Source organism: Pteropus vampyrus, unplaced genomic scaffold (assembly GCF_000151845.1).
Source record: "Pteropus vampyrus isolate Shadow unplaced genomic scaffold, Pvam_2.0 Scaffold56, whole genome shotgun sequence".
NCBI classification, from domain to species: domain Eukaryota; kingdom Metazoa; phylum Chordata; class Mammalia; order Chiroptera; family Pteropodidae; genus Pteropus; species Pteropus vampyrus.
The window spans coordinates 6,066,704-6,092,575 of NW_011888837.1; the positions used below are offsets into that span (position 1 = coordinate 6,066,704).

General features: G+C 36.7%; 1 protein-coding gene across 1 annotated transcript in view; it reads left to right on the forward strand.

Moving 5' to 3' along the window:
- The window catches only part of FRAS1 (Fraser extracellular matrix complex subunit 1), a 421,815-nt gene that overhangs the window by 288,249 nt on the left and 107,694 nt on the right, over positions 1-25,872 (forward strand). The window contains exons 29-32 of the mRNA XM_011360633.2: positions 628-954; positions 9,211-9,364; positions 14,689-14,867; positions 19,991-20,107. Coding sequence (XP_011358935.1) covers positions 628-954; positions 9,211-9,364; positions 14,689-14,867; positions 19,991-20,107 — 777 coding nt within the window. The remainder of the gene's footprint in view (positions 1-627; positions 955-9,210; positions 9,365-14,688; positions 14,868-19,990; positions 20,108-25,872) is intronic.

Consider the following 25,872-nt stretch of genomic DNA (forward strand, 5'->3'; position numbering starts at 1 on the left):
ACATGAATTGACCAGGTACTTGCCTTACTCAGACCATGATCTGATCTGGCTGTATAACCTGAGCTGTTTGGCAGTGGCTTGGGATGGGGTTGGGGAAGGTCCTTCAAGATATGGATGAGACAACTTGAAGAAAATTACTGGGAGGGACCAGAAATAGCATGGATTCAGAATGCAGAAGTCACTTACTCTGAGTGAGCACGCTGCAGTATGGCCTAGAGTGAAGTGCTCAACTCCTGACCGAAGTGCAAACACTTCATACCTCTCGTTAGTCTCCTTTGGATGCAGACAGCTGTTTAGGTTGCCTAACACTGGGCTGATCTCAGTTACAATGCAGAGGATGTAGCAAGCAGCTCCCCTTAACTGCCTCTGATGAATACTGTTGTCTTAAAGTGACTTGAGAAACCTCTAAATCCAGAGGTGTGAAGTAAGCTTTTTTGCTGTGATTACTATGATTGACTGTACCTTTAACAGTTACTTTGAATATGAAACGTTTTGGCACTTCGCTGTAACATCTAGAGTTCTATAAAAGCATCAAAATATCAATTAGATTGCACACAGCTGGTATCTAGCCCAGTGTATTGTCCTCTCTTTTCCTACTAAATGGCATTTCTTCTCTTCTTTCTACAGGCCCCCTATGTTCTGAGGAATGAGGCCCTTTCTATTAGCAGAGGAGAGAGGGGAACCATCACCACCCAGCTGCTTGACATCCGAGATGATGACAACCCACAGGATGTGGTGGTTGAAGTGCTCGATCCTCCACTTCATGGCCAGTTGCTGAAAATGTTTCAGTCCCCTGCCACCCCTGTTTATCAGTTCCGGCTGGATGAACTCTCCAGGGGCCTTCTCCACTACGCTCACGATGGCTTGGATAGTGCATCCGATGTTGTAGTCTTGCAGGCCAATGATGGACATTCCTTCCAAAATATACTGTTCCACATAAAAACTGTGCCCAAGGTAGGTGTCATTCTCAGAGCTACGATATTCTTGCTCTTAGATGTGAAGTTTTGTTGATGATACTATTTTGCAATATTCATAAAGTTAAGGTAGGGATAGTTATGCACCTATTATGGTGATAGGACATTCAAAGGTTAAGAGAACACATTACCCAGTTTCAAGGGGCAGTATATATTTGGTTTGGAGTACACTTGATCTGAAAAAATTAGCACCATGTTCTCTACAGAGGGGAAGCTTTTGAATCTTTATGTTGACTTGCTGCCATAAAAATGCTTCACTGTTCACTGACCCTTTTGTCTCCTGCCTGAGCACGATCATAAGAATCAAGTGCACCCCTGTTCTTGTCTACTTTTCTAAAACAGCTCATGCAATGTGTAAAGTTCATAGTCCAGTTATTATAATGGATCAAAAAAGATATGTTCAGACATTCCGTAAGCCCAGACAGACTAGGATGAGTGAACTCTCTTTCTTAGAAATCATAAGAATCCTCGGCCAAGGTGATAAGAGCCCAGTAAAGAGCAGTGTTTCTCAGCCTGAGTCATTCCCATGACATCTTCATATGTTTTGCCACATCCACGAGCACCTGTCTCATTATTTACTTATTATCTTTCTTAGAATCAACTTACTATTTTGTTGTGACCTCATTCTAATAAATAATACTTGTGAAATCATGGGCTTATAAATAGAATTATACTTTTTTCTAAAATACTAAAATTAATACATAACCATTTCACAAAATTGTATCCATGTGCTACATAAAATGTTCTTGGATACTACTAAAGGGATGGCTATCACATTTTGGGAAATACTGGGTTAACCCATGCTAGATCAAAGAGACTAATAGAAAAATATTTTCAAAATCATTAATTACTTGATGATAATTCACTAGTTCTTTTCTCTGTGACAGCAAGAATGGCTCTTTCCCCTGGTGGTAGACTAGGAGACATAATAATTTGGGGGCTTTTCATTCCAAATAGCAGTAGCTAATGAAGTGTCATTAATGATCAGCTAGATGGATTGATTTGCTGAGGACAGGTTAGAAATCATTTGTCACTTTGTCACCAATTATCACTCAAAATTTGTGATTGACCCTCATGAAGATGAACAGCTGACTCTAAGATGGTCTGTTAGCTAGTTTCTCAGACTCTCATCTCATTATTTTCAGCTGCTGAAAACGGTGATGGTGAGATAGATGGGAGTAAGTGAAGGCTGATTATGAGACAGAATTGGCAGATAGCCACCTTATAGCTAATCCTAATTATCACCCTCTTGCAATTGCCCAAGGTAATGAGGTTTAGTTCTGAAGAGAGGAAGTCTAGACAGACACAGAAAGTTTTCTTTCCTTCCTTCTTGGTTTCTTTCCAAAGATTGTTACAGGACTTCAATGCAACATTATCAGCCACCTTTCCTGTCGTGGTTTCAATTTCCGTGTTTGGAGCTCAGCTCAGTGTATTGCACAATGATTGAGTGCGGTATAACCCAGGATTGGAAGGTATTTTTAGGATTTTAGTGGCTTTGACAACCAAAACAAAACAGGTAAAAATAAAATTTTAATTTAGAAGTAAGGCATATGCATGGAACCTGAAAATTCTTGTAGTGCTTATAACTTGGGAGTCATGTTGGTATTTATGATGTCTGTCCCTCCTTTCCCCTGCCATCTTTCTCTCTCCCACAGTACTGTGTTTACCTGTCCCTCGGATGAACTAATGACTTCCAAGCCAGTGATTTGGGATAATGACCAGAGCCTCAGCATCCATCAGGATTTACTAATAATAAATTAGACACTGTTATACTGATAATATTTTATAAGTATATGCTGTATTTTTTAAGGAATTCAAAGTGCTTTTCCTCATATCTATTCTACTGGTCTCTACAATATCTTAGTGAAGAAGGTTATAATAAAGGCTATGTGACCCTTATTTCTTCTAAAGGTCTAGTATGGGTAGAACCTGTTTTTGTTTGTTTTGTTTTTACTGGGCACTAATACTTGTTGTAAATTATATCATTTTATCTTCACAGTCATTCTAGGATGTTTGTATAATTATTATCTTTATTTTTCCAAAAGAGGAAACTAAAAAGTAGGAAGTTTAAAAACATTAAAGAGGTTTAAAAACGTTTATTTTTCATAAAAGTATTTAGTGCTTGAGCTGTGATTTCAACTCAAGTATGTTCTGGCTCCTTACACTTAACTACATGGCTCTTCTCATTCTAGCCCATAATTTTCAATGTTTGGGTCATATGTATTCTTATCTCCTTAATGGACAGAACGAAGACAGTAATTTAGTCATTTTCTCAATGTCGTATCCAAGCAGTCTGGGCCCCAAACCTCCTGGAATCTTCCCTCTGGACTCACCACATCTTATTCCAAGTGAAGCTATTTATAATCATAAGTCTACTAGAGCCTAAGAGGAAAAATTGCCTCAACTATTAATGGCTTCCAGTAGATGTATAGTCACACATGATTGACTTTGTTCTGATAGCCATTTCTGAAGACGGCAATCTGTCTTTACCTTGAGGCTACCCGTGTATTAAATTTGGAGTGAGACCAATTATTGGCTGATGCCTGACTGATGCCTTAGATAAAATGACCTAAAGAATTTAGGTCTAATTCCTAGCACATTAATATACAAATTAATCCTGATGTTATTCAACGGAAAACCTAACCTGGTAAGATAGATGGAAAGGGAGGAAGGGATAGAAAAAGGAAACTTTACGCGAGCGGGAATTATTTCAGTCTTATTTTCTTGAGCCAGCTACATCGCAGGAGTTTAGTACATCTTTGTAGGATGGATAGATAGACGGATGCATGCAACAGCTTGAATAAAGCTTGTGCCCGTGTTCCTGCCTTTGAATCAATCTCTTGCATCAGATGAGAAGCCTTCAGAGCATCTCTGCTGATGCCGGCATGGCCCATCTGGGACTGAGAGTAGGTACTGCCAGTTCCACTCTTGTTTCTCAAGTTCTACATCACTTCCCCCAAACTTATGTTTTTATCCTCGACCTGGCAGGGAGTAAACTTGACTGCTACTCTCCAGGCTTATACTAAGTCATTGAGGAGAAAATAGACCCAGGACTGATGTTGAAACATATTCCATTAGGGGGAGGAGGCAAAAGAAATAAAAAAGACTGAAAGGTAATGAAAGAATGCTCTGCTGTACAGGCTTTTGTTAACCAGGTGGATTACCAAACCCAAGCCTGCTAGAGATGATTCTAAAGCAATTCAGCACTTAATAAGAGCTAAAAATGTCAGCAGGGGAAAGTCAAGCTTATTGGTTGATTTCTCTCCACTGCTGAGCTTTCAAGGAATTACCTTCTTTTTTATTAACTAAAGTGTCTCTGGAATTCATGCCTCCTTTTCCACTTTGGCAATAAATCTGATAATCTTTCTGACCTCATTTGTTGTTGTTTGAGCTGTTATTTTCTGCAACTGTGTTATGCTTTGATGTTAAAAGCCCCCAAGTGTCATGCTAGGAACTGGATGGAAAATTCTATTGCTGAGGATCTTCTCTGGCTGTTTGATCTTGTAAGGCGTGTATGCAGCTAAAAGCTCTGTTCTGCCCTCAGCTTTCTTAAAAGCTATCTTCCCATTGGTTGTCTTACAGGGACACAGTTTGATAACCAGGATGTTTGTGAGAATTATAAATTTCAACAGCACAAAATGTTTATTTTTCTGAATAAGAGTTTATCTCATAAATAAATCTTCACCACGTGTTAGGGTTTTACCTTTTTTTGATTTCTCTTAATTCATTCAATTTAGTGTCATACAATTAAGAGTGTACATTAAAAAAATCTGTGCAGATCACAACAAATTATTTGTTTGTTTGTTTGTTTGTTTGTTTATGTCTTTATAAAACAGTTGAATTCTACATAGAGAGAAGTTTCTATATCCTTGACCTGAAGTAGCAAAGCTTCTTCATATACACATTGATAAACACAAAAACAGTCCAGTTGCAACTCTATCATTCATCATCCTGGTAAATAGCATCAAAGTTCCACCTTACATGTGCCACCCCACATGATCTTTCCCTAAAATCTATAATGTTCTACAAGATTAAATTTTAAAAGCTGCAGTATAAATGAGCCTTTGTAAGTTAAGGTGTATTTACAGAATAAATAAAATGTTAGGGTTGACATTGACATAGTCTTTATCTAATTATAGTCATTTCCTATTTAATTTAGTTTAAAAATTTTTTATATTGAATATGTTAGCCTGGGATTAGAGTACGCTATCATTTGAGCTCATCATTTATGTCACAACCTTTAATTTTGAGGTGGGGAGGTTTTCATTTTGTTTTTGGGATTTTTTAGTCTAACTCATAGAGACTGGGCCCTTACTTCTGGATTACAACATTAGTATTTTTATTGTAAGATAATATATAATGGCAAAACTTTATTACCAGCATTTCTATATGCCTGTTGTTCAATGAAATGAATTAGAAGAACTGTTTAATTTAAAGCACTGTTTTAATTACACCCCCATAATCTCGTGTTTGGATTTCATTGCCTTGTAATGTGGTACCACGAAGGATGTATAAAACATCACTGGGCAAAAGATTAGTCGACTGATATTATTACTAATTTCTTGAGTTTAAAGGCATATATGTACCATCATGCAGACAAAGAAAAAAACCAAGGAGATAAATTGCAAAATGGGGAAATGAAGCTAAAAGTTTTGGCTTTTTGGACACCCTAGCTGTAGAAAAGGTGATGTATAGTTTTCTATTTATCTCTTCTTGAATCTTCCCTGGACCCTCTCCCAAAGGAAAGCAACCCTCCAAAAACTTCATAATGAGTAGGAAGAATTATACTTCTTTTCCTTAGATAGTTGTTCATTTCTTCTTAATTACTGTAAACAATTAAGAAACAGAGGCTTACGTATTATTCTGTTATAAACATAAATGTTCTAAAATGCCTGTCTGTAGAGCTTTAGGAGAACCACTTTAGATCCATAACGATCTCTGTCCTGTGCCATATTTCCTGAGCTTTTAGCATGACTCCACATTTCATGGGGATCTTGTTAAAATGCAAGTGGGAATGCATCAAACTAAAAAGGTGCAAAGCAAAGGAAAGAAACTACAAAATAAAAAGGAAACTTACGGAATGAGAGAAAATGTTTGAAACCATATATCCGATAAGGAATTAATATCTAAAATATATAAAGAATTCAAACAACTCAATAGCAAAAGAGCAACCTGATTAAAAATGGTCTAGGGACTTGCATAGATATTTCTCAAAAGAAGACATACAAATGGCCAACAGATGCATAAAAAGATGCTAAACATCACTAATCATCAGGGAACTGTAAATCAAAATCACAATGAGACATCAGCTCATACCTGTTAGAATGGCTATCATTGAAAAGATAAAGGTAACAAGTGTTGATGATGGTGTGGACAAAAGGGAGCCTTCATATACTATTGTGGGAATGTAAATTGATGCAGCTATTATGGAAAACGATATGGAGATTTCTCAAAAAATTAAAAATAGAACTATCATATAATCCAGCAATCTCTCTGCTGAGTATATACCCAATTGAAATGAAATCAGTATCTCGAGGAGAGAGCTGCACTCCCAGGTTTATTGCAGCATTATTCACAATAGCCAAGGTCTGGAAACAACCTGTGTTCTTCAGTAGATGAATGGATAAAGAAACTGTAGTCTATAAATACAATGGAATATTCTTCAGCATTAAAAAAGAAGAAAATCCTGCCATTTGTGACAGCCTGAATGAACCTGGAAGACATTTTTCTAAGTTAGTCAGACAGAATGACGAATACTGCATGATCTCACTTAAATTTGGAATCTAAAAAAAGTTGAACTCATGAAAGCAGTGTAGAATCGTGATTGCCAGGGACTGGGTGTGGGGGAAATGGGAAGATGTTGGTCAAAGGGTACAAAGGTTCAGGTATATGGGGTGAATTAAGTTCTGGAGATCTAACATGCGGCATGGTGACCAAACTTAACAATATTGTATACTTAATATTTGCTAAGAGAGTTGATCTTAGTATTTTCACCAAATTTACAAAAAATATATATATAACTATGTGAGGTGATAGATATCTTAATTAGCTTAATTGTGGTAATTTCACAGTGTATAATAAGATGTCATGTTGTATACCTTAAATATATACAATTTTTATTGGTCAAGTATACCTCAGTAAAACTAGAGAAAAAATAAAATGCAGATTCTAAATCAGAAAGTCTCATTCGGAAGGTCTGAGGTGTGGGTCTGAGATTATGAAGTTTTAATAAGCTTCCAGATGTTGCTGGTCTCTTAGCACTGACTTGTAAGGAATACTGTCTCCTAAAAATTTACTCACACAGGAATTACAGGAATTGTGTTGTTAAAGTGTAGTCAAGATAGAAATGTAGTGGGAGAAATGTCTGGGGACGTGCATTCAGGTCACAGCACTTAGTTGCTCGGAATATGAAAAACCACATTGGTTCATCAGTTGTGACTGTGGTTGCTGGTATCTGATGGATTTCTGTAACCATACGCGAAGCTGACGAGGCTGCTGCTAGTAGAAAGATTTTTAGCAAGTAGGAAACCTGGGTCCAAATGTGTTGTTACATAAAACTGCTGGAGTTAATGAGGCCTTTTCTGTAGATGACATGACAAGTTCTTGGCGCACTTTGATATTTTTGTAAATAATATGCTGTCTCAATTATGAAAGAAAACTCACTGAAATTTTGCTCCTGAGCATTAATCACAATAGAAGGTGCCTTTGCTGCTGTTCCCTGGGCACTGTTTGACTCCGTTTCCTGGTGATTGTGGTGAAAATAGCAATGACTGCCTCCTGAGAGGGGCAAATGCTCTCCTTACAAGCAACTGAAAGGATATTTGCTATCTTCTGTTCTCAATATTCCCTTCACAAGAGTGCTGTTTGCTCTGTTCTTTTTATTGGCATATTTGAAAGTAATAACAATAATTTAGAAAAACATCCTTCCTGAAATGCCGTATTTTAAAACGTCAGATTTACTGATTTTTAAGGTATGAAAACAAACTGAAAACTGAACACAGGCAGCCTCACTGATCTCATACTGTGGAAAATGCCAGTTATGGGGCTTTGGGAGAGGCATGCACCTTGTGGGCCAGGAGTGGCAGCGCTTTTTAATGACATTAACTTAAGCCACTAAAATGGTTGTCTTCTCAGGAGTGTTAAATAGGTGGTTTATTCCAGCCAGCTATTCCCAACTGTTGTTTCTAAGACTTCACTTTCAATCAGTCACCCAGGCGTGTCAATTCAGCCTCTGTGGTGTGTCTGGAATCTGTTTCTAACTATTCATTCCCACCGCGATCACCTCATCTTCTCTCACCTGAGCCAGTACAAGAACTTGTTAAATAGTTCTGTCTATAGATTCACCCCAGCTCTAGTCCCTTCTGTCCCTTGCTGCTGGAGGCTTTCTAAAACCCAGATCTGATCGTCCCATTTCCTTCCGTGAACACTCATGTTGACTTTACACTGCCTATAAGATAAGTTGAGTCTACTAGCCAACCTCAATAGAGGATCAGTTTTTATTCACTTACTCCCCTGGCTTCCTAAACTTCACTTGCCCAGACAGTTGGGTGTTTTCTTAAGCCACAGTGCATTGTCTCATATCTTTGCTTAGGCTGGACCCTCTGCCTGGAATCTGTTTCACCACTTCTCTACTTAGCCCATCTTTTTGTCATTAAAGAATTAGATGATATTTCCATAGGAAAGCCTCCCTGAGTATTTCTTCTCCAAAGAGGAAATCTCCTTTTTCCTTTATCCCCCACAGCACCCTGCTCAGGCTTCTTATAGAGCATCACTTGTGATTTATCCTAATTATGTATGTGTCTGTCTCTCCCGCTAGATTGAAGTTCTGAAACTGAGGTCTTAATTCAGCCATCTTATATATTTTAGGCCTGTAGCAAAAGAGCTGGCATGTAATAGGTGCTTAATAAGTAGTTACTGAATGTGGGTAAATGGGGAGGGTGGAAGGATAAGTAGATGGACAAATGAAAGAAAGAAATGGAGAGATTTAGTCTTCCTGAATTAAATAAGTTATTTGTTCATGATAAATTAAAAGAAAAAGCAGGCATATACATATGTATATATATGCATATATCTACTCATAGTTCATACACATATAGTTTATAGTGTGACTCTAAAATGATGAATCGCTCTTATTAGACAATCTTTAGTAGCAATAGAACCTGATAACTTATATTTTTAAGAACTGGTATTTTCTTATGCTGCTTAGACCTAATTCTGTTCTCTTTCTTTATTCTAGAACAATGGAGGTCTTCGGCTTGTGGCTAATTCAATGGTGTGGGTTCCAGAAGGGGGAATGCTGCAGATTACCAACAGAATCTTACAGGCCGAAGCTCCAAGTGCCAGTGCCTCAGAAATCATCTACAAAATTACACAGGACCATCCCCAGTTTGGTAACTCCTTTTCCCTCTGTCATGATTCCATCATTGTATTTAGCATTAGACTTGCCACACAGCAAGCTTGTGATTCCAATGAACTTGACTTTCTAATACCTCACACATCTCTTTTAAAAACAGAATAATTAAAATAGCTATTACTGCACACATATATTAGATAGTATGTTAAGTAATATAAACGTGATATAAAAACCTAAAATTTCAGTTTTGAAAAACTTTATTTTACAGAGAATGTAACTCACTAAAAGTTACTTACCTAATATATATCAGTTTAATTTCAAAGCTCAGGCTCTCAAACTCCATCTTATGTCTCTTCCAGAACATCACCAGACTTCTTGATGAAACTTTCTCTTTTAAGAAAAACTTCACATAAAATTTTTTTTTCAAAGATCTGTGTTGTTACTCCTACTTCTTGCAAGATGATAGAATATGATAACCTGAAAATTTTCCCATCATTATCACCTGGAAATACTGGGTAAAAGATAATAAGAATTATAAGGCATTCATAGATGGCCTCACAAGAATAGAGAGAAATCTTGTGGAACCAGAAACAAAAAAAAAGAACTGAAAGCCTGTCTGGGCATGAGTTGATGGCATAGCTTCCTTGAGAGAGCCTGCATGTATCTCAATAACCCAGGGGCTTAGAATTTAATGCCCATGCAGAGACAGAAAGTTATAATTAAGATCTTGCATAAAACCAGGACTCTGGAGTGATTTACCTTCAATTAGAGGAACAGAATAGAAAACAAGCTTACTAGCACAGAGAGATCACAAAGGAACCTATCTGTGCTTCCCAGGGCTCAGAATAAAGTAAAAACATTCTGCTGAGAATTCAGAACTTCAAGTCTAATTCCCCTGGAGATCCAGAGTTAAGTTACACTGTGTGCATTGTCTGAGAAACCCAGGGCTGAGACATTAATATGAAAATTAATCTCAGGCTGATGATACTTCTTGAGTTTCTTGCAGAAATAATGGAAACTGCTGTAAAATATCCACTCTCAACTCCAGACCACACAGGATTCTCACAGATAAAACCACTGAAGATTAGCTCAGAATTCAAAATTACAGAACATATGAGGAAACAATCTATAGTTCTATAACTAAAACAAACAAGGAGATTAACACCCCAAGGATTTGAAATAAATTATCATATAAAAACTATGAAATAGGTATAAATAAATAAATTTAAAATGATTTAAAAGCACAAAAAACTGTAAGGAAATATCAAAATAAAAGAATAGGTAGATTTTTACAAAGAAATAAGTAGATCAACTGACAATGAAAATTATGTTCATTAAAAGTAAAATATTGCTTGGTATGTTAAATATTAGAAAAATAATAATCTGTTTTTCCTCTAGGTAATCAGATTTTTTTAATTATATACCTTCTATAGTGAGGAAAAATTTACTTCTGTACAATTTAAAAATAATTCCAATGGCCACAAAATCATTGAATAGCATAATTCAATCAAGAATTGATATGATTGAAAATATTAGGTCTGTCTGGGGTATCATTTATTATAGTTATATAACCCTGAGGAAGGCAACCGAACCCCCATTGAGCCATAGGTTTCTTTGAAAGATTACGCTAGTAATTTTTTTAACTTTTCATTTTAAAATAATTTTAGACTTACCGAAAATTTCCAAAAATAGTATAGAGCTCTCAAATACCCTTTAGCTAGCTTCCTCCAATGTTAGCATATTCCAGTACCATAGAATAATTATCAAAGCCAGAAGATGAATATTGATATAGTACTATTAGTCTGCAGACCTTATTCAACTTTGCTGTGCTTTCATCCACTGATTTTAAGTAAGATAATGTTTAAGTCCTTTTCAGCTCTGAAAATCTTTGTTCGTTTGATGTACTAAATTCTCTACTTTGTCTTGATTATTAAAAGCCAAAAAGTTAAGTTTCCTAGAGACAGCCTAATATTCCAATATTCTGTTTAAGTGTTAAACAGAAAAATGCTGAATTAAATGGTTTTTAAGCCATTTCAGCTTGATAAATGCCATACAGGCTTGACTGTGACCCTTTCTACTGTAACTGTCTTAATTAACTTCTTCCTATGAACATAATCCTCTTTCTGTGTGTCCAGAGCTCCGTATTAGTAATAAGCAAATCACATTACCCTTAGGAACCATTCAAGAGTAAAGTGGTGGGAACTAGAAGCCCACTTAACACAAATCTGCTTACACCCATCTATCCCAGTGATGTGAATTGTGGAGCCCTTACCTCAGTGCCACCCCAGCTACTATGTACTCCCTCATCACTTTAGAATGTTTAGTAGGGCTTTAGGCTTTTTGTGAAGACCTGACCATAGAACTGAACCAAATGTAAATTGCTTGTGTAGTATGTGCATAAAGGACTTAATTCAGCCCCTTGCAAACTCATCACTGTTTTCAAATGTAAGTTTAGACAAGTAAGTTAATAATACTCATACCTTTAGCCGCTTCACAGGTTTAAAAGTAGATTTAATGAGATGGTTTTAATGAAATAACTTAGTGTCATTTGAAGGAGAATTTGACTTAATTTGACACACAGCCAACTCTAAATTATTTAGCTTACTGTAAGAAAGCTTTAATACATATTATCTCAATCCCAAACAAATTCATAGAGATTTCAATGAGATCCTAATTCTTAATAACTAATAAATCTTCCCTTTAGAATCTTAGTTAAAATATAGACTTCAGCATAAGGGAAATACTAAGTAGAGATTATTTTCTGTTTTCTCGACCTGGATTTTAAAAGGTCATCTGGTATTTGTCATATTGTAATAAAAGTGGAGGTGAGGTAATAAGCAAAAGCTCTCACATCACTGGAGCGAACCTCCAAAACACTGATATTTTTTCCTGTCTACTATGGGCTTGTCACAAAGGCACCTTGTAGTCAACATACCCAGTGCTGAATGCTCATCCCATTGGTGGCATCACTTGCCTACCCATCATCCAACCTAGAAGATGATTCTCCATGTCCTCCCTCTCTCTCATCCTTTTCAGCCACATTTGTCAGGTCCGCTTCCTCACTGGCTTTTATATCTGTTTATATCTTTCCAATCTTACTGCTGTTCAGGTCCCCATCCCTCATCTAGATTTTGCAGTAGCCTCATAATTGGTCACACTGTCCACACAAATGTTAGCTACTGTTGTTATCATTTTCATAGAATAAAGTCCATCTTTTCAAGTACGGAAACTTTCAAGCCTCATAGGCTCTCTTTATTCTGATCATGTGCTTTCTTTGTTCTAAATCTGCTCATACCAATCATCTAGTGAAAATGTCACGGTGGCTCCCAGTTGCTTATGGAAAGGGGCTGATCTTCAAGGAAAGAAAGCACACTTTGTTTATCTTTGAATCCCCCACCCTGAAGCATCTACCACATTAGCTAGCACCTAACAGGTACCCAGTGACTATTTACTGGGTTGAGATTAATGGAATTAGCCAATGTCCTATGATTCCTGTTAATTTTCATAATGTGCCAATGATTTTTTTTTAATCTGAAAAATAGGTTTATTTCATTAGGCCTTGTTAGAAAATTCTCTTCAGCTTTTAAAGTATAAAACAGAATAGATAGGAGATTGGCATTTGAATATTTTCTATCCTTACTCTTCACATTTTTATTATAGAAATCTCCTTTCAGAATATTTTGTAGCTATACTCACATTCATAAACAGTCTACAACCCGGATAAGCATGCTTATTAGCAGCATCTCATGAACAGAAAGTTGTACTAGGGAGAGATGTGTAATGGAATTTGTGACTTAGGTACAAATGAAAAATAATACAAGAAAGAAACTCGAGTGAGTTGATTATGTACAAATTTATATAAAGAAGAGTATTAATGTTTTTCTCTTCAGTATTTCATCACCATCTAGAATATTATGCTCATTTTAAACTTGAATTTAGTGCATCTAAATATTAGAATGAGTATTTTCCTTTGAATAAGAAAACAAATTTCTCTAAGGTAATTAAAGTACACTATCAATTGCCCAGTATGGTTAGTGTACTAAGATCTGGGTATCCTCCTACAAAACATCTCTCTCTCTCTCTCTCTCTCTGCCCCACCCCCCACCCCAACACACATACACACAAATATACACACACTGAGAGAGGCAACCTTTAGATTTATTGTTAGGTGCATTTTCATGAGAACATGGTTTCTTTTTCAGCAGTTAATCCATTCATCTGATTGGTCTGCACTCGAAGGTGCATTCTCCTTGTGAAACTTTAATTGCTTCTAGAACATCTCTGTATTTGCAATCTCACTTTAAGAAGATAGTAACTTCAGGTGAAGAATAAGCAATAGATACAGATTGGTGTTGGTGACAGTGTGGTTTAGACTTAGATTTTCTTGCTTCGATTCTAATAAAGCTTAGAGAATGAAGGAGTAAAAAACATGTTCAGTTATTTGTCAGGGTAAATACTGGCCTGTGAACACAAAATAATTATGATTGTTAACAGAATTTCATGACAAAGAATATGAGCTTCCATTCAAATCCAAGCACTCCTCCACTTATCATTTGTGTGACCTTGAACAAGTTATTGAACTGAGCCTAAAGAACTTTGCCTTTAAAATAGAAATGATAATGGCATCTTTAGAAGGATTAGATAATGTAATTATAAGGATGACCAACATTGTTTTTAAGCACCTATGAAGTATGGACTATTATTCTCATTTTACCAATGAGAAAGAGAGGCTTTCTCATTGGTTACTCTCACATGCTGGATGAGGTGGAGCTGGGTTTGTACCACCATATAAATTGCTTTATGTGGCACCTGCCATAAGCATTCCAGTGTTAACCTATTATTATTTTTGTTGTACAGAATTCTCCCAATAACTTTTTTGATTTTTTTCTAATTTTCCATTGTGTTTACACCCAAAATTCTCTCAATAACTTTTTTGATTTTTTTCTAATTTTCCATTGTGTTTACACCCCAAAATTTCTGGTTGGAAAGAATTTTCTGTTCATAGAAAATTGTAGATAGAAATGAATTCATTCAATGCCCATTTTATGAGGATTCGTTTACAGTATTCATGAATGTTTGGATCGCCTTATATAATTTTAATAGATGCAAGTCAGTAACTTCATACATGAATTACCCTTGAATAACTTTTACTTATTTTAGCCGAAAGACTGGAAGTTCTATATCTAGAGAAGGATTCGATGATATCTATTGAATTCTGTGTTCATGTTCTTTCCTTCACCTTAGATAAGAATAAAGAAGTACACCATTTCTTTTCTGTTAAAAAAAAAAAAGTGTTAGAGAAGGAGATGAGAGCTCTTTTACTTTTCCCATTGATCCTCATTAACTATGTGGCATTCATAGGAGAGGTGGTCCTCCTGGTTAATATGCCTGCAGACAGCCCCGCGGATGAAGGGCAGCATCTGCCTGATGGTAGGACGGCCACTCCCACCAGCACCTTCACCCAGCAGGACATCAATGAAGGCGTCGTGTGGTACAGGCACTTGGGAGTCCCAGCCCAGAGTGACTCCTTCCGCTTTCAGGTACCCTCTGCTTCCTGACTCTTCTGATTTCTAGATGGTCTGATGCAAATCATCACCCTTATTTATAAGCAATTCAGAGAGTTTTCTGTGATTGCCTCAAAATAACATTTAAGGGGAAAGAAAAAAATGTAATTAATAGTATTGAGAGATTTTTTAATTTATTAATTCAATTTTATAGATAATCTCTATAAGCAGTCAATCCGCTGCAAAGAAGTTCATACTAGATAATGGCTAAAGTGTTTAGGAAAAAATGTTTCCAAAATATTAAAACGTCATATGGAGAAAAAAAACATCTTATTTTCTTTTTTAAAATGTTTTTGGAACATTTATCACTGTATAATAAGATCATGGACTTGGCAGCCAAACCCAGGATTCATATCATAGTTGTGCCACGTACTAGCTATAGAACTTTGGGAAAATTACTTGGGCAAAGTTCTTGTGCTTCAGTTTCCTCATCTGTAAAATAGAATTTACAGATGTAAGGATTTAATGAGTTAATACCTATAAAGGATTTAATGAGTTAATATCTATAAAGCATTTAGAATACTACCTATCACTATGTAAGGGTTTGTTATTATCGTTTATAAAGATTAGTCAAATACCAGTGCTATAGACTGAATGTATGCATTCCCCCCAAAATCCGTATGTTGAAATCCTACCCTCCCCAGTGTGATGGTATTTGAAGGTGAGGCATTTGGTAGGGGATGAGGATTAGATGAGGTCATGAGGATTGTGCCCTCATGAATGGGATTAATATACTTACAAGAGTCATAAGAGAGCTCGTTACCCCTCTCTGCTCCCTGCCATGGGGACACAATGAGAAGGTGGCTGTCTACAACCCAGAAGAGAGCTCTCGACAGAACCCGACCACGCTGGCACCCTAACCTCTGACTTCCAATCTCCAAAGCTATGAGGAATAAGTTTCTGTTGTTTGTAAGCCACCCAGTCTGCGGTATTTTTGTTATAGTAGCCTGAGCCAACTGAAACAGCCAGACCATAAGGAGTTTATCGATAAATAAAAGACCAAGAAATTACATGGGGCACATTCTTTGGCTATTATGAAGTAGCATTAGAAATTAATAATAAAAGGGTAACCAAAAAATTTGAACCATTTGGAATTTTTTAAATAGTCTCCCAAATAATTACTAGTTGTAAAAGGAAATCAAAATGACAAACTATTAAGAAATTTTGATGAAGAGGAAATAAATTATCAAAATTTAAATGATGTGAACAAAAATAATACTCAGAAGAAAATTGATGGTCTTAAGCTTTTATTATTGAGCAGAAAAGCATGAAAATAAATGAACTATTTAACTCAGGAAGCTAGAGATCCACAAGGGAAACCTAAGGAAAACAAAAGGAAGGAATTAATAGAGATAAGTAGAGAATTGCTTAATTATAAAATTATAGAATTGACAAATGAGTACAAAACCTGATTCTTTGGAAAGACCAATAAAATTAGATAAACATCTGTCAAGGACAATTTGGAAATAAATAATAGAACAGAAATCAAGGGAATGAGGAAGTATGAATGAGAAAGAACATTTAAGCATAGATACAGAAAAGAATTTGGGAAAATGTTGTGAAAATATAAAGAAGGACTCATGGTGATCAGTCAAAGCAGTGTCACAGTCCTAAGTCTGAGACTTTGCCTTTGTCTAGGAATCCACAATAGCTCACCTTGTTAAAATTATCATCCATTCTGCCTCTGATGCCTGGTGTGCACATCTTCATTGACTGACTGATTTATAATGTATAAAAAACGTGCTTTTCCAGAGAGCAGGTTAAAATGAGATTATACTGAGCACATTGAATGTCCAGTGAGTGTGCAAACATGTGACCTTTGCCCAAGTTAACTTTTCATTTTCAGCAACCTTCAAAAAATGAGTCAGGAAGGAGGCAAAGACCTCAGTCAAAAGAAGTCACCTCAGCAAACTAGAACCCTCAGATCTGTCTTTGCTTCGTAGGCGTCAGGATGAAGAGCATTATCAATTACAGAGCATTTCCCTGGAAAGATTCTCAATACCTGCTCAAAATGATATTTGATTGCTTTTGCAAGTTGGTTACTAAGTGGGTTAATTATAAAATTGCAAAAGTTACTGATTTATTTTAACAAACTCACTTGAGTTTAAGACATCTAGTTGAACATCATCATTTAGAAAGTGGTTCCCTTTGAAGAATCTTCACACATTTTGTTCAAAATGTGTTTAGAACTCCTACTTGAAATCTCCTTCAAAACCAATGGGATATTCTTCAGACGGCATGTCATCCTTTGAAAATAGAGTTTAAAATATTACCAAATATAGCCAAAGTCTTTCAGAATATGTGTGGTTTGAAGAGTAGTAATCATTTTTGGTTAAAACAGGGAGTAATTATGAAGTAACAAGCTCAGTTTTCTTACATGATCTGTGGACTCCCTCTGAAGGCATTCCAAAAAGTACATTTTGAATGCGAAAAGCATCTTTATTGCAAGTATGAAACAACTCTCTGAGATTATGTTCTCCTGGATATAAGAGGTTTGGTGTGTTTGTTTAAAGTCTCATTGTTTTATCATATTTTGATTTGAAATGATGCAGACACTGTAACTATGCACTAAAATAAACAGCAATTTTTCCCATTCATTTTAGTGTCCCTAAAGGATTTTAAACTAAAAAAAAAAAAAATTCTGTTCTCATGATTTTTCTCTCTCTTCCATCCTTTCAAGCAGAAATTACAATACAATGAGTTACATGGATTTAATTTCATTTCAGTGTTCATGTGCCGTCATGAGCCATCAATGCATCCCATCTGTTACTTTGTGTGTAAGACTTGGGATTTATGTAATGCACATGGCACTAAAAAAATAGAGCATGGGATAATGAGGATAACGCATGCACACTAATGTCATTTTCAGCATGGGAAGGAGCCCCAAATTTGGTATGTTTAGGTCACATTGACACAGCCTCAGGGGATGTGGTTTGAAAAAGACCAACATGTTTCACACCAATATCTTTACTAAGGAAGCTAGAACTGATTCCCTTGCTTGGTGTAATATTCCCCACATTTCACTACCTGCACAGTGTTCTAGTTCTCTTCTTCAAGAAATAGGAGAATATATTTTCCCCTTTCTCAATCTCCTAAATCTTCCAAATTGGCCAGTAGGAAGATCACGACCCACTAACCTTGTTAAATACTGACCCTTATTGGCTTTGTGACTTTGATATCTTGCTTAATTTTTTTGACCTTCAGTTTCCTCATCTATAAGAAAGGGGATAATATCTACTATGTGGGTATTATATAAGATGACTTATGAGAAGTAGCTAGTACAGTGCTGAGCCCATGAAAGATGTTCAGTGAATCGTAGCTGTTGTGATTGATATTATTTATAGAGACGCTATAAGACGTCTCCTTGAAAACATGTAGCTATTCTGAAACTTGAGCTCCAGGCATCCGATGTGATCAAGATACAGAGAAGACAGTTTTTTGTTTGTTTGTTTGTTTGTTTGTTTTCTGTTCAGACCTTAGAAGACATAAAGAGCTGCTATTCTTACTTTTTTTCTCAGAATTTACAGAATCCTGCTTCCTCTCATGTGGAATTAATGCAACCACACATAGTCACACAGACCTTAACGATTCTTGTAACAAATCTAAGGTAGAATAGACAATGGAGAGAAGGAGAGTGTAAAGCAGCAGCTCAGAAGCACTGACAGAGAGGAGAAAATGCATAGGAAAAGCATCATTTTCCTGAATTTTCGAAGCAGGAAAAAGTTGATTTTGTGACTACCACCCCAACTGTAATGTTTTGAATCTTACCTTGCAATGATGAGGCTGAGATTTGTCATTTATAATCCAGGTATAGATGTCTATGTTGGATGAAGATTAAAGAAATGGAATTAAAATAACATATATAACATGTGTTATGTATGCTCATAATGCAACATTATGTAGCTATTAAAAACTATGTTTTCAAGAATATTTAATTAGATAGCAAAATATCATAGTATCATATTCAGTAAAAATTTAGAATACAGTTGTATATAAAGTTTGATATATATGCATAAGAAAAAGATTCTTCAAGGAAACTATCACCCACTCCAGTCAACAGATCCTATACCAACCATACCGCGGTCCCCTAGATGGGCATCAACAGCCATTGCCCCCTGTCGACAGAGAGCAAGTATAAGGGACCCAATCCTCCACCTTCGTCCCTTCTCATCCGGAAGTAGCTAAAGCAGTCATTGCCCCCAAACTCCAATGATCTGTGTCCCTAATATTTGAGGTAGGAGGAATGTTAGGTAGCTAGTCAGACATGAGTGACAGGGGAACAGAGGAATAGAGGCCCAGCCTAGAGACTGCCCAAAGAACACCCCATTGGTAGTTAGAGAATCCTTCCTGCATCCCCAGAGACAAAGGACAAAAGGGTCAGAATCTTAGCTGGCCTAATCCGGGCTATAGACGCCTTCACTAACCTAGTTTGCCCACAATTTAAACCTCATTGTAATACTACATTTATGCCTGGAAGTTCATGAATCTAATTATAACAGACTGAATTCTGGGTAAGCACATGCGCATATATATAGCAACCAGGTGTCAATCAAAATGACTTCACTCGTCAATCACCTAAGAACACTCATCACAGTCCTAATATAACACAGACCTCTTCCTCCTCTGGCGTTACAGCTATCTATCTTCCCTGGCTGTAACTCCCGGCTTAGCCAGTTTTAGGCTTGACTAGTCTTCTACCTCATAATGTGCCTTTAATAAACAAATATTTCTGATATTCACTGAGTTGAAATTCATTTCTTCATCAGTGATAAAGACCTAGAGATGTGTGTTACCGGAACTCCGAGTACTGCAATGGTAATAGGGTTTTTTTTGTTAACAACTACTATTTCCAGGTAATGAAATTCTAGATAATTTTTTATTTCTTATTTATACTTTCCTGCATTTTCAGAATTGCCTAACATGATTATGTATACTTTTTGTAATCAGTAAAAATTAATATTAAAATATGAAGAGCAGAATGAAAATTATAATACAGAAGCAGATAGAATTCAAAAAGAGATGCTTTAAAGGGAGGGAAATAAACACATACAAACATGCTCTGCCCAGCAGAGGCTCACCGGTATGACATCTCTTTCCAGGTGTCCAGTGCCACAGACACCCACACCCACCTGGAGAGTCGCACGTTCAACATTGCGATCTTACCAAAGACGCCAGAAGCGCCTCAGCACTCTCTGGGAGCATCCCTCCATATGACTGTGAGTTGGGTAGGAGGCATGCTGACGGGATATGATGGAATATCCTGTTTCTGCATCTGGTGAATGCCTGGCCCAGAACACAGATAATACCAGCCCTGTAAACACATTTCTCATTGATTTGAAAAAGTTTCTAGAAAGAAAGGAAAGTTAGATGTAATTCGCTTCGACCTCTCATTCATTGCTGCTGTTCTCTTTACAACATCTCAGTCATAAGGTTTCTCCTGAATAGTTGGAAAGAATTACAGGCTTATGTTTGTTTAATCAGTACTATTTGGGTATAATTATTCGGCCAGTGATAATCCCACCTAGCTGGAGAAACTGTTATTCCATTTTATAGAAACCCCCATTAGAAGTTTTTTTTTCTCTATTATGAAAGTTTCCTGGAGAAGGTGATACATATGCTGAAGCCAGAGAGGTAAGTAGCAATTATCCCAATGAAAGTTTTGAGGGCAGGTTGGAAGGAATGGAGAGATGATGGCAAAGGGCACGAACAGACATAAAAACAGCACATGCAAAGACCGAGAGGTGAATATGATTGTTGGGAAAATTGCAAATAGTTCTAGAGAAATTAGGAAAGCAGAAGAGGAGTGGGGAGGATGCAGGGGTCAGTGAGCTCGATCACAGAAGGTCTTGCATGCTGTGTGGCAAGGAATGTGGGTACATGGAAAGGTTTGAAGTGAGGTGACAGCTAAATTAGTTCAGACAATTATTAACTCCACCATAACCCTATATCTAGCTGGCATGTATTACCAGAACCATCTTCTACACAGAGCTACAAGCATATAAGACCTTGTAAATTAATCATTATGGATCCACATTTTAGTTAGCGCCCACATAATTACACTCCAAAGTGTGTATCAGCCTCGAGCGACAACAGAGAAAGCATTTATACTTTTTGAAATTATGGGTCTGGGACATGACAGAGACATAAAAGGGGAAATAGAAAGTTTTTAATGAATAGCTGGTATCGGCATTTCCATTGTAAACCATAATTTAAAGAAATCATAATTCAGCAGCACTATAAAGTCTATAATTCATCATTCCGACGGGGGGAACTTGGATCAGAATTTTTTCTAAACTATAAAGAAAAGTGTGCATGCACATTTCTTGCCAAATGCTAATACAGGGCTATTTTGAGTTTAGGAAGGAAAAATGGGCCAGGAGCTGTGAAGGGGGCACCGTTTCCACTCTGCTGCTCTGGACGCTAGAGGCTTTTCAAGTTTCTTAACTTTTAGGATCTCGGGTTGTATGTTTGCAAATTAGGTCTGTGCTGTGTAACTTAGGATATCACAAAGGTTAGTTTACCATAAAATGTGATTATTCTATTCTTCATCTCTTAAAATATATGTGGTTTGTAGTTATTTTGACATTAATTAGGGCTATTACTGTAGGTCATACTTATAATCTGTGACAAAAACACATTCTCGATCCAGTGATTTGGGCACAGCTAAGTACACAAAAGTTTGCACACATTTGGTAAATACATTATGAATATATGTGCTAAACACATATATGGTTTAAGGGTAGGAGTCTATATCTCCAGTTATTTAGTCATTCAGTCATACACTTTTGAACCCCTAGTTTATTTCAAGTGCTATAGAAGACACTGGAGATTCAATGACCATAAAATATAGTCTCTATTCTTAAGGACCTTAGAGTCTAAAAGGAGAAACAAGCAAATCAATAAGCACTGAAATATAATAATAAATGCCATGACAGAGCCGTGATATAGAGGCAAATGGGAGGGCACCTGGCCCAAGGGGCACGGCAAGGTCATAGAGGGTGAATTGAGGTGGTTGAAGTGGAAATTATCTCTAAAGCAGGGTTTCAAACTTCAGCCTGCATTAGGATCACTGTGTTTGTTAAGTCACAGATTGTTGGAGCTCAGCCCAGAGCTTTCTAATTCAGTTGGTCTGGTATAGGGCTGAGAATTTGAGTTTCTAACAAGTTCCCAGGTAGTGCTATTGCTGCTGCTCTGCTCACCACATTTGAAGAACCACTTATCTAGACTAGAAATAGGGGGCGGGGGGTTGGGGAGATTCATTCCCGGCAAAGGAGCAGTAGATGAAAAAAGGAGGAGATTCAGGAGAACAGGACTCATTTGAGAAATGAGAGAGAGTTCAGTTGACTGGAGCATATATCCCTAAGTGAATAAGAAGTGAGACATGAGAGTCAGATCATGGAGGACCTTAAAGATAAGGTGAAGGAGTTTCCATTTTGTCCCAAAAGTCTGTTGGGGCAAATAAGATGTAGAAGACAGGCAGCCTGAATGGATTTTTAATTTAGGAAGGTCATCTGGCTGCAGAGTCGAGAATACCTTGGATGGGGAGCAAGAAGTCCAAGAAACAGACTGTTGCAGTCATCTAGAACAAGAAAGGTTAGTGGCGATAAGAATTAAGAGTTAGTGAGATCTTGAAGAGATACTCGCACACCCATATTCACTGAAATATTATTCACATTAGTCAAAAGGTGGAAGTGACCTAAATGCCCTTTGGTAGATAGACGGATAGTGAAAATGTGTTATATACAACAATGGAATATTATTCAACCTTAGAAAAAGGAAATCCTGTCATATGCTACAATATGGATGAACTTTAAGGACATTGTCCTAAGTGAAATAAACCAGTCACAAAAAGACAGATACTAATGATTCCACTTATATGGGCTATCTAAAGTAACCCAACTCTTACAAAGCGAAAGTAGAATGGTGGTTCCCCCTGTCAGCGTAGCGGTGGAAGTGGGGAGAGGGAAAAGGGGAGTTGTTGTTGTTCAATAGATACAGAGTTTCAGTTTTGCAGGAGGAAAAAATTCTAGCAATCTGTTGCACAACAATGTATATATAGTTAACACTACTGTACTGTGCACTCAAAAGTAGGTAAGATGGAGGAGGGAATCAGAGAAAGATTAAGAGATATTTAGAGATATCTTTGTCAATTGGATGTGAGAAGAGGGTAAAACGCCCCAGTTTCTGAGTATATAGAGATGCCATTCATTGAGATCAGGAATGTATGAAGAATTTAGGGGGTGGGGAGGACTGTTAGGCATGATCAGTTCAGATTGGGATGTGTCTGTAAAGGGTGTGCCTATTAAGGGTGGGTAGAAGATCAGTAGATATTATGGGTGGGAGATAAACCTTTGAGAATCATTAATGGCACGTAGTGGTTAAATCCTCGGGCATAACTGAAATTCCCCAGGAAGACTGAATAGAGTGAAAAGCAGCATAATCAAATACCTGCCTGAATGAAAATTGGTTCTGTGGCCTTTCTGCAATTCTTTCATTCACTTATCTCGACCAGAAATAGGGGAGAATTTATCAAATCTAAGATCTTTTAAATGAAATCTTGTAGTTTGATTTGCAGTGTTCAGAATTATTTGTATATATACATATATAGCATAGATAGTGTAAGATTCTGCCAATAAGTTAATAGATTCACATCAAGTCATAGTTTTCCAAATAATCATCCACTATTGGACTTAGAAATCCTTAAGGGCAAAATCTTTGATTAATTAATCTTGGTATCTTCCTCAGTATCTAGCACAATGCCTTACATAAAGTATTGCTTAGTAAATATTTGTTGACTAAGTGAATATTTTCAGACCTACTTTTACATAGTTAATAACTTCCTAAACTATATCCCCTTTACATTCAAATAGCAGATTGATTATATGAACATCCACACACATACACTTTGGATATCATATTTCAAATTCCTCTCTTAAAGGGGAAATTCTATTATCTGTTAATGTCAGCAGCAGAATATTATTTCCTTTTTCCAATGGTCGCAGTCCTCAGGATTGGGTTGCCCAAGGTCACCACCTGAGGAAAGGGTCATGAATAAGCCTTTCTTTCCTGGTTTCATTTGCAGGATGATTGCTGTAGCAAGGGTTCTCTTAAAACCACTCTTATTGGGGCAGCCGGGACCCAGTTAGAACAGCTGATCTCTTTTGTAACATAAACTCAAGTCTGGGCTTGCTGTATTTGTTTTATGGCTGCGGGCTTCTGTGTCCATGTTTTTTCTTAAGACCTTTTAGAAACTAATAGAATTATTACATGCAATCTCTTTATCCTTAGAATTCCTGCTGTGCTTTATCTGAGCCTTCACACTACTTAGAATTTCCTACATTAGAGCTATTTATGATTTTCCCCTACAAAAAACTTAGAATTCTTTGAGGAAAGGTTCCATATCTGATTCATTCTGTATCTCTCATAGCTCTTTGCTTAGTACCTTGTACATATTAGGTCTTACTAAATATATGCTACATGAATATATGAATTAATTAATTTTGTTGTCCTAACTAAACTGTGAGAAGATGATTTCTTGTAGTACCTCTGTTTCACTTATCTCATTATTCATGGGCATCTGATTTCTCAGGTCCGGCATGGACTTTGCTGCTTTAGTAGAATGACAGTTAACACGTGACATTTGTCTTTTCTTTTAATAGAGGGTGAAATTTTAATGTTATTGATAAATCCTGACCTGGAAGTTAAGTTATGCACACTTTGCTAAGATTTAATGTTTTAAAATGTTTGCAACAACCCCCCCGCCCGTGCCAATTCTTTAGATGACATTGAAATACAATGGAAACTATTCCAATGAATTATTGATGAAGTTGTTATAAAGAGTAATTTTATTATTTTATTTCTTGACTTAATCTTTTAAAAATGATATATTTCATGCACTCGACAAATTTTTATCAAGAAATTCCATGTGCCATGTGTCAGGTGCTTGGGATCCACCCATGAAGAAACAAAAATCTGTGTTTTCATAGAGTTTACATTCTCTGGGGGTGGGGGGGGGGAATAGTCAATAAGTAATAAACAAATAAGTAACACACATATATCATGTTAGTGAGAAGTATGAAGAAACAAAAAGTAGATCAGAACCAAGTAAATCTGAAATGTGGGGACAGGGGAGACATACGTTGCAATTTTTTAAAAGGTGGTCAGGGTGGGCTTTTTAAAGGGTGGGCTTTATTAAGACAATGACATTTAAAGAAAGATTTTCAGGAAGTAAGGGAAGTAGTCCTGCAGATACGTGAGGAAAGAGCATTCCAGACCCAGGGAACCATGCGTTTAGAGTATCCAGTTGGGAGCATGCTTAGATGTTCAAAGAACAGCAAGGAAGTCAGTGTGGTTGGAGCAGAGTGAGTGAAAGAGAGAGTAATCGACATGAATTCACAGATGTGCTAAGTGTGTGTTTGGGAGGGTGCAGATCATCAGGCCTCACAGGCCATTGTAGGGACTTAGCTTTTGTTTTCAGTATAATGGAGAGCCATTGCAATGTATTGAGCAGAGGCCTAATGTCCTTTTTAAAGGGATCATTCTGGCTGCTATGCTGAAATAGACTGTAGGGGGCGCAAGAGAGCAGTTGGGAGGCCATCCGGGTAATTCAGGAAAGATTGTGGCTCCCAGAAAGGTGGTGGCAATGGCCATGGAGAGAATCTGTTACATTCTGAATATGATCAGAGGTGATATGAGTATTATGAAAGTCATTATTCTGTAGCCTTCTTTTGTTGATAGATATTTTAATGAAAATGTGTCATCTGTAATGATTTCTATGAAATTTAATCTCTCTTTTTTACTGTTTAATTGATAAATATTGAACTTCCTAAATAGGAAATATTAAAATTGATTATATTTTGATTCATCTCAACCATAATATTGCTTTCTTCAGAGAATCAAGTCCTTACTTTTTCTACCTAGTATCTATTTCTATTAGTAGAGAAATAGTATCCACAAATTCCATAAAAATATCTGTTATCTT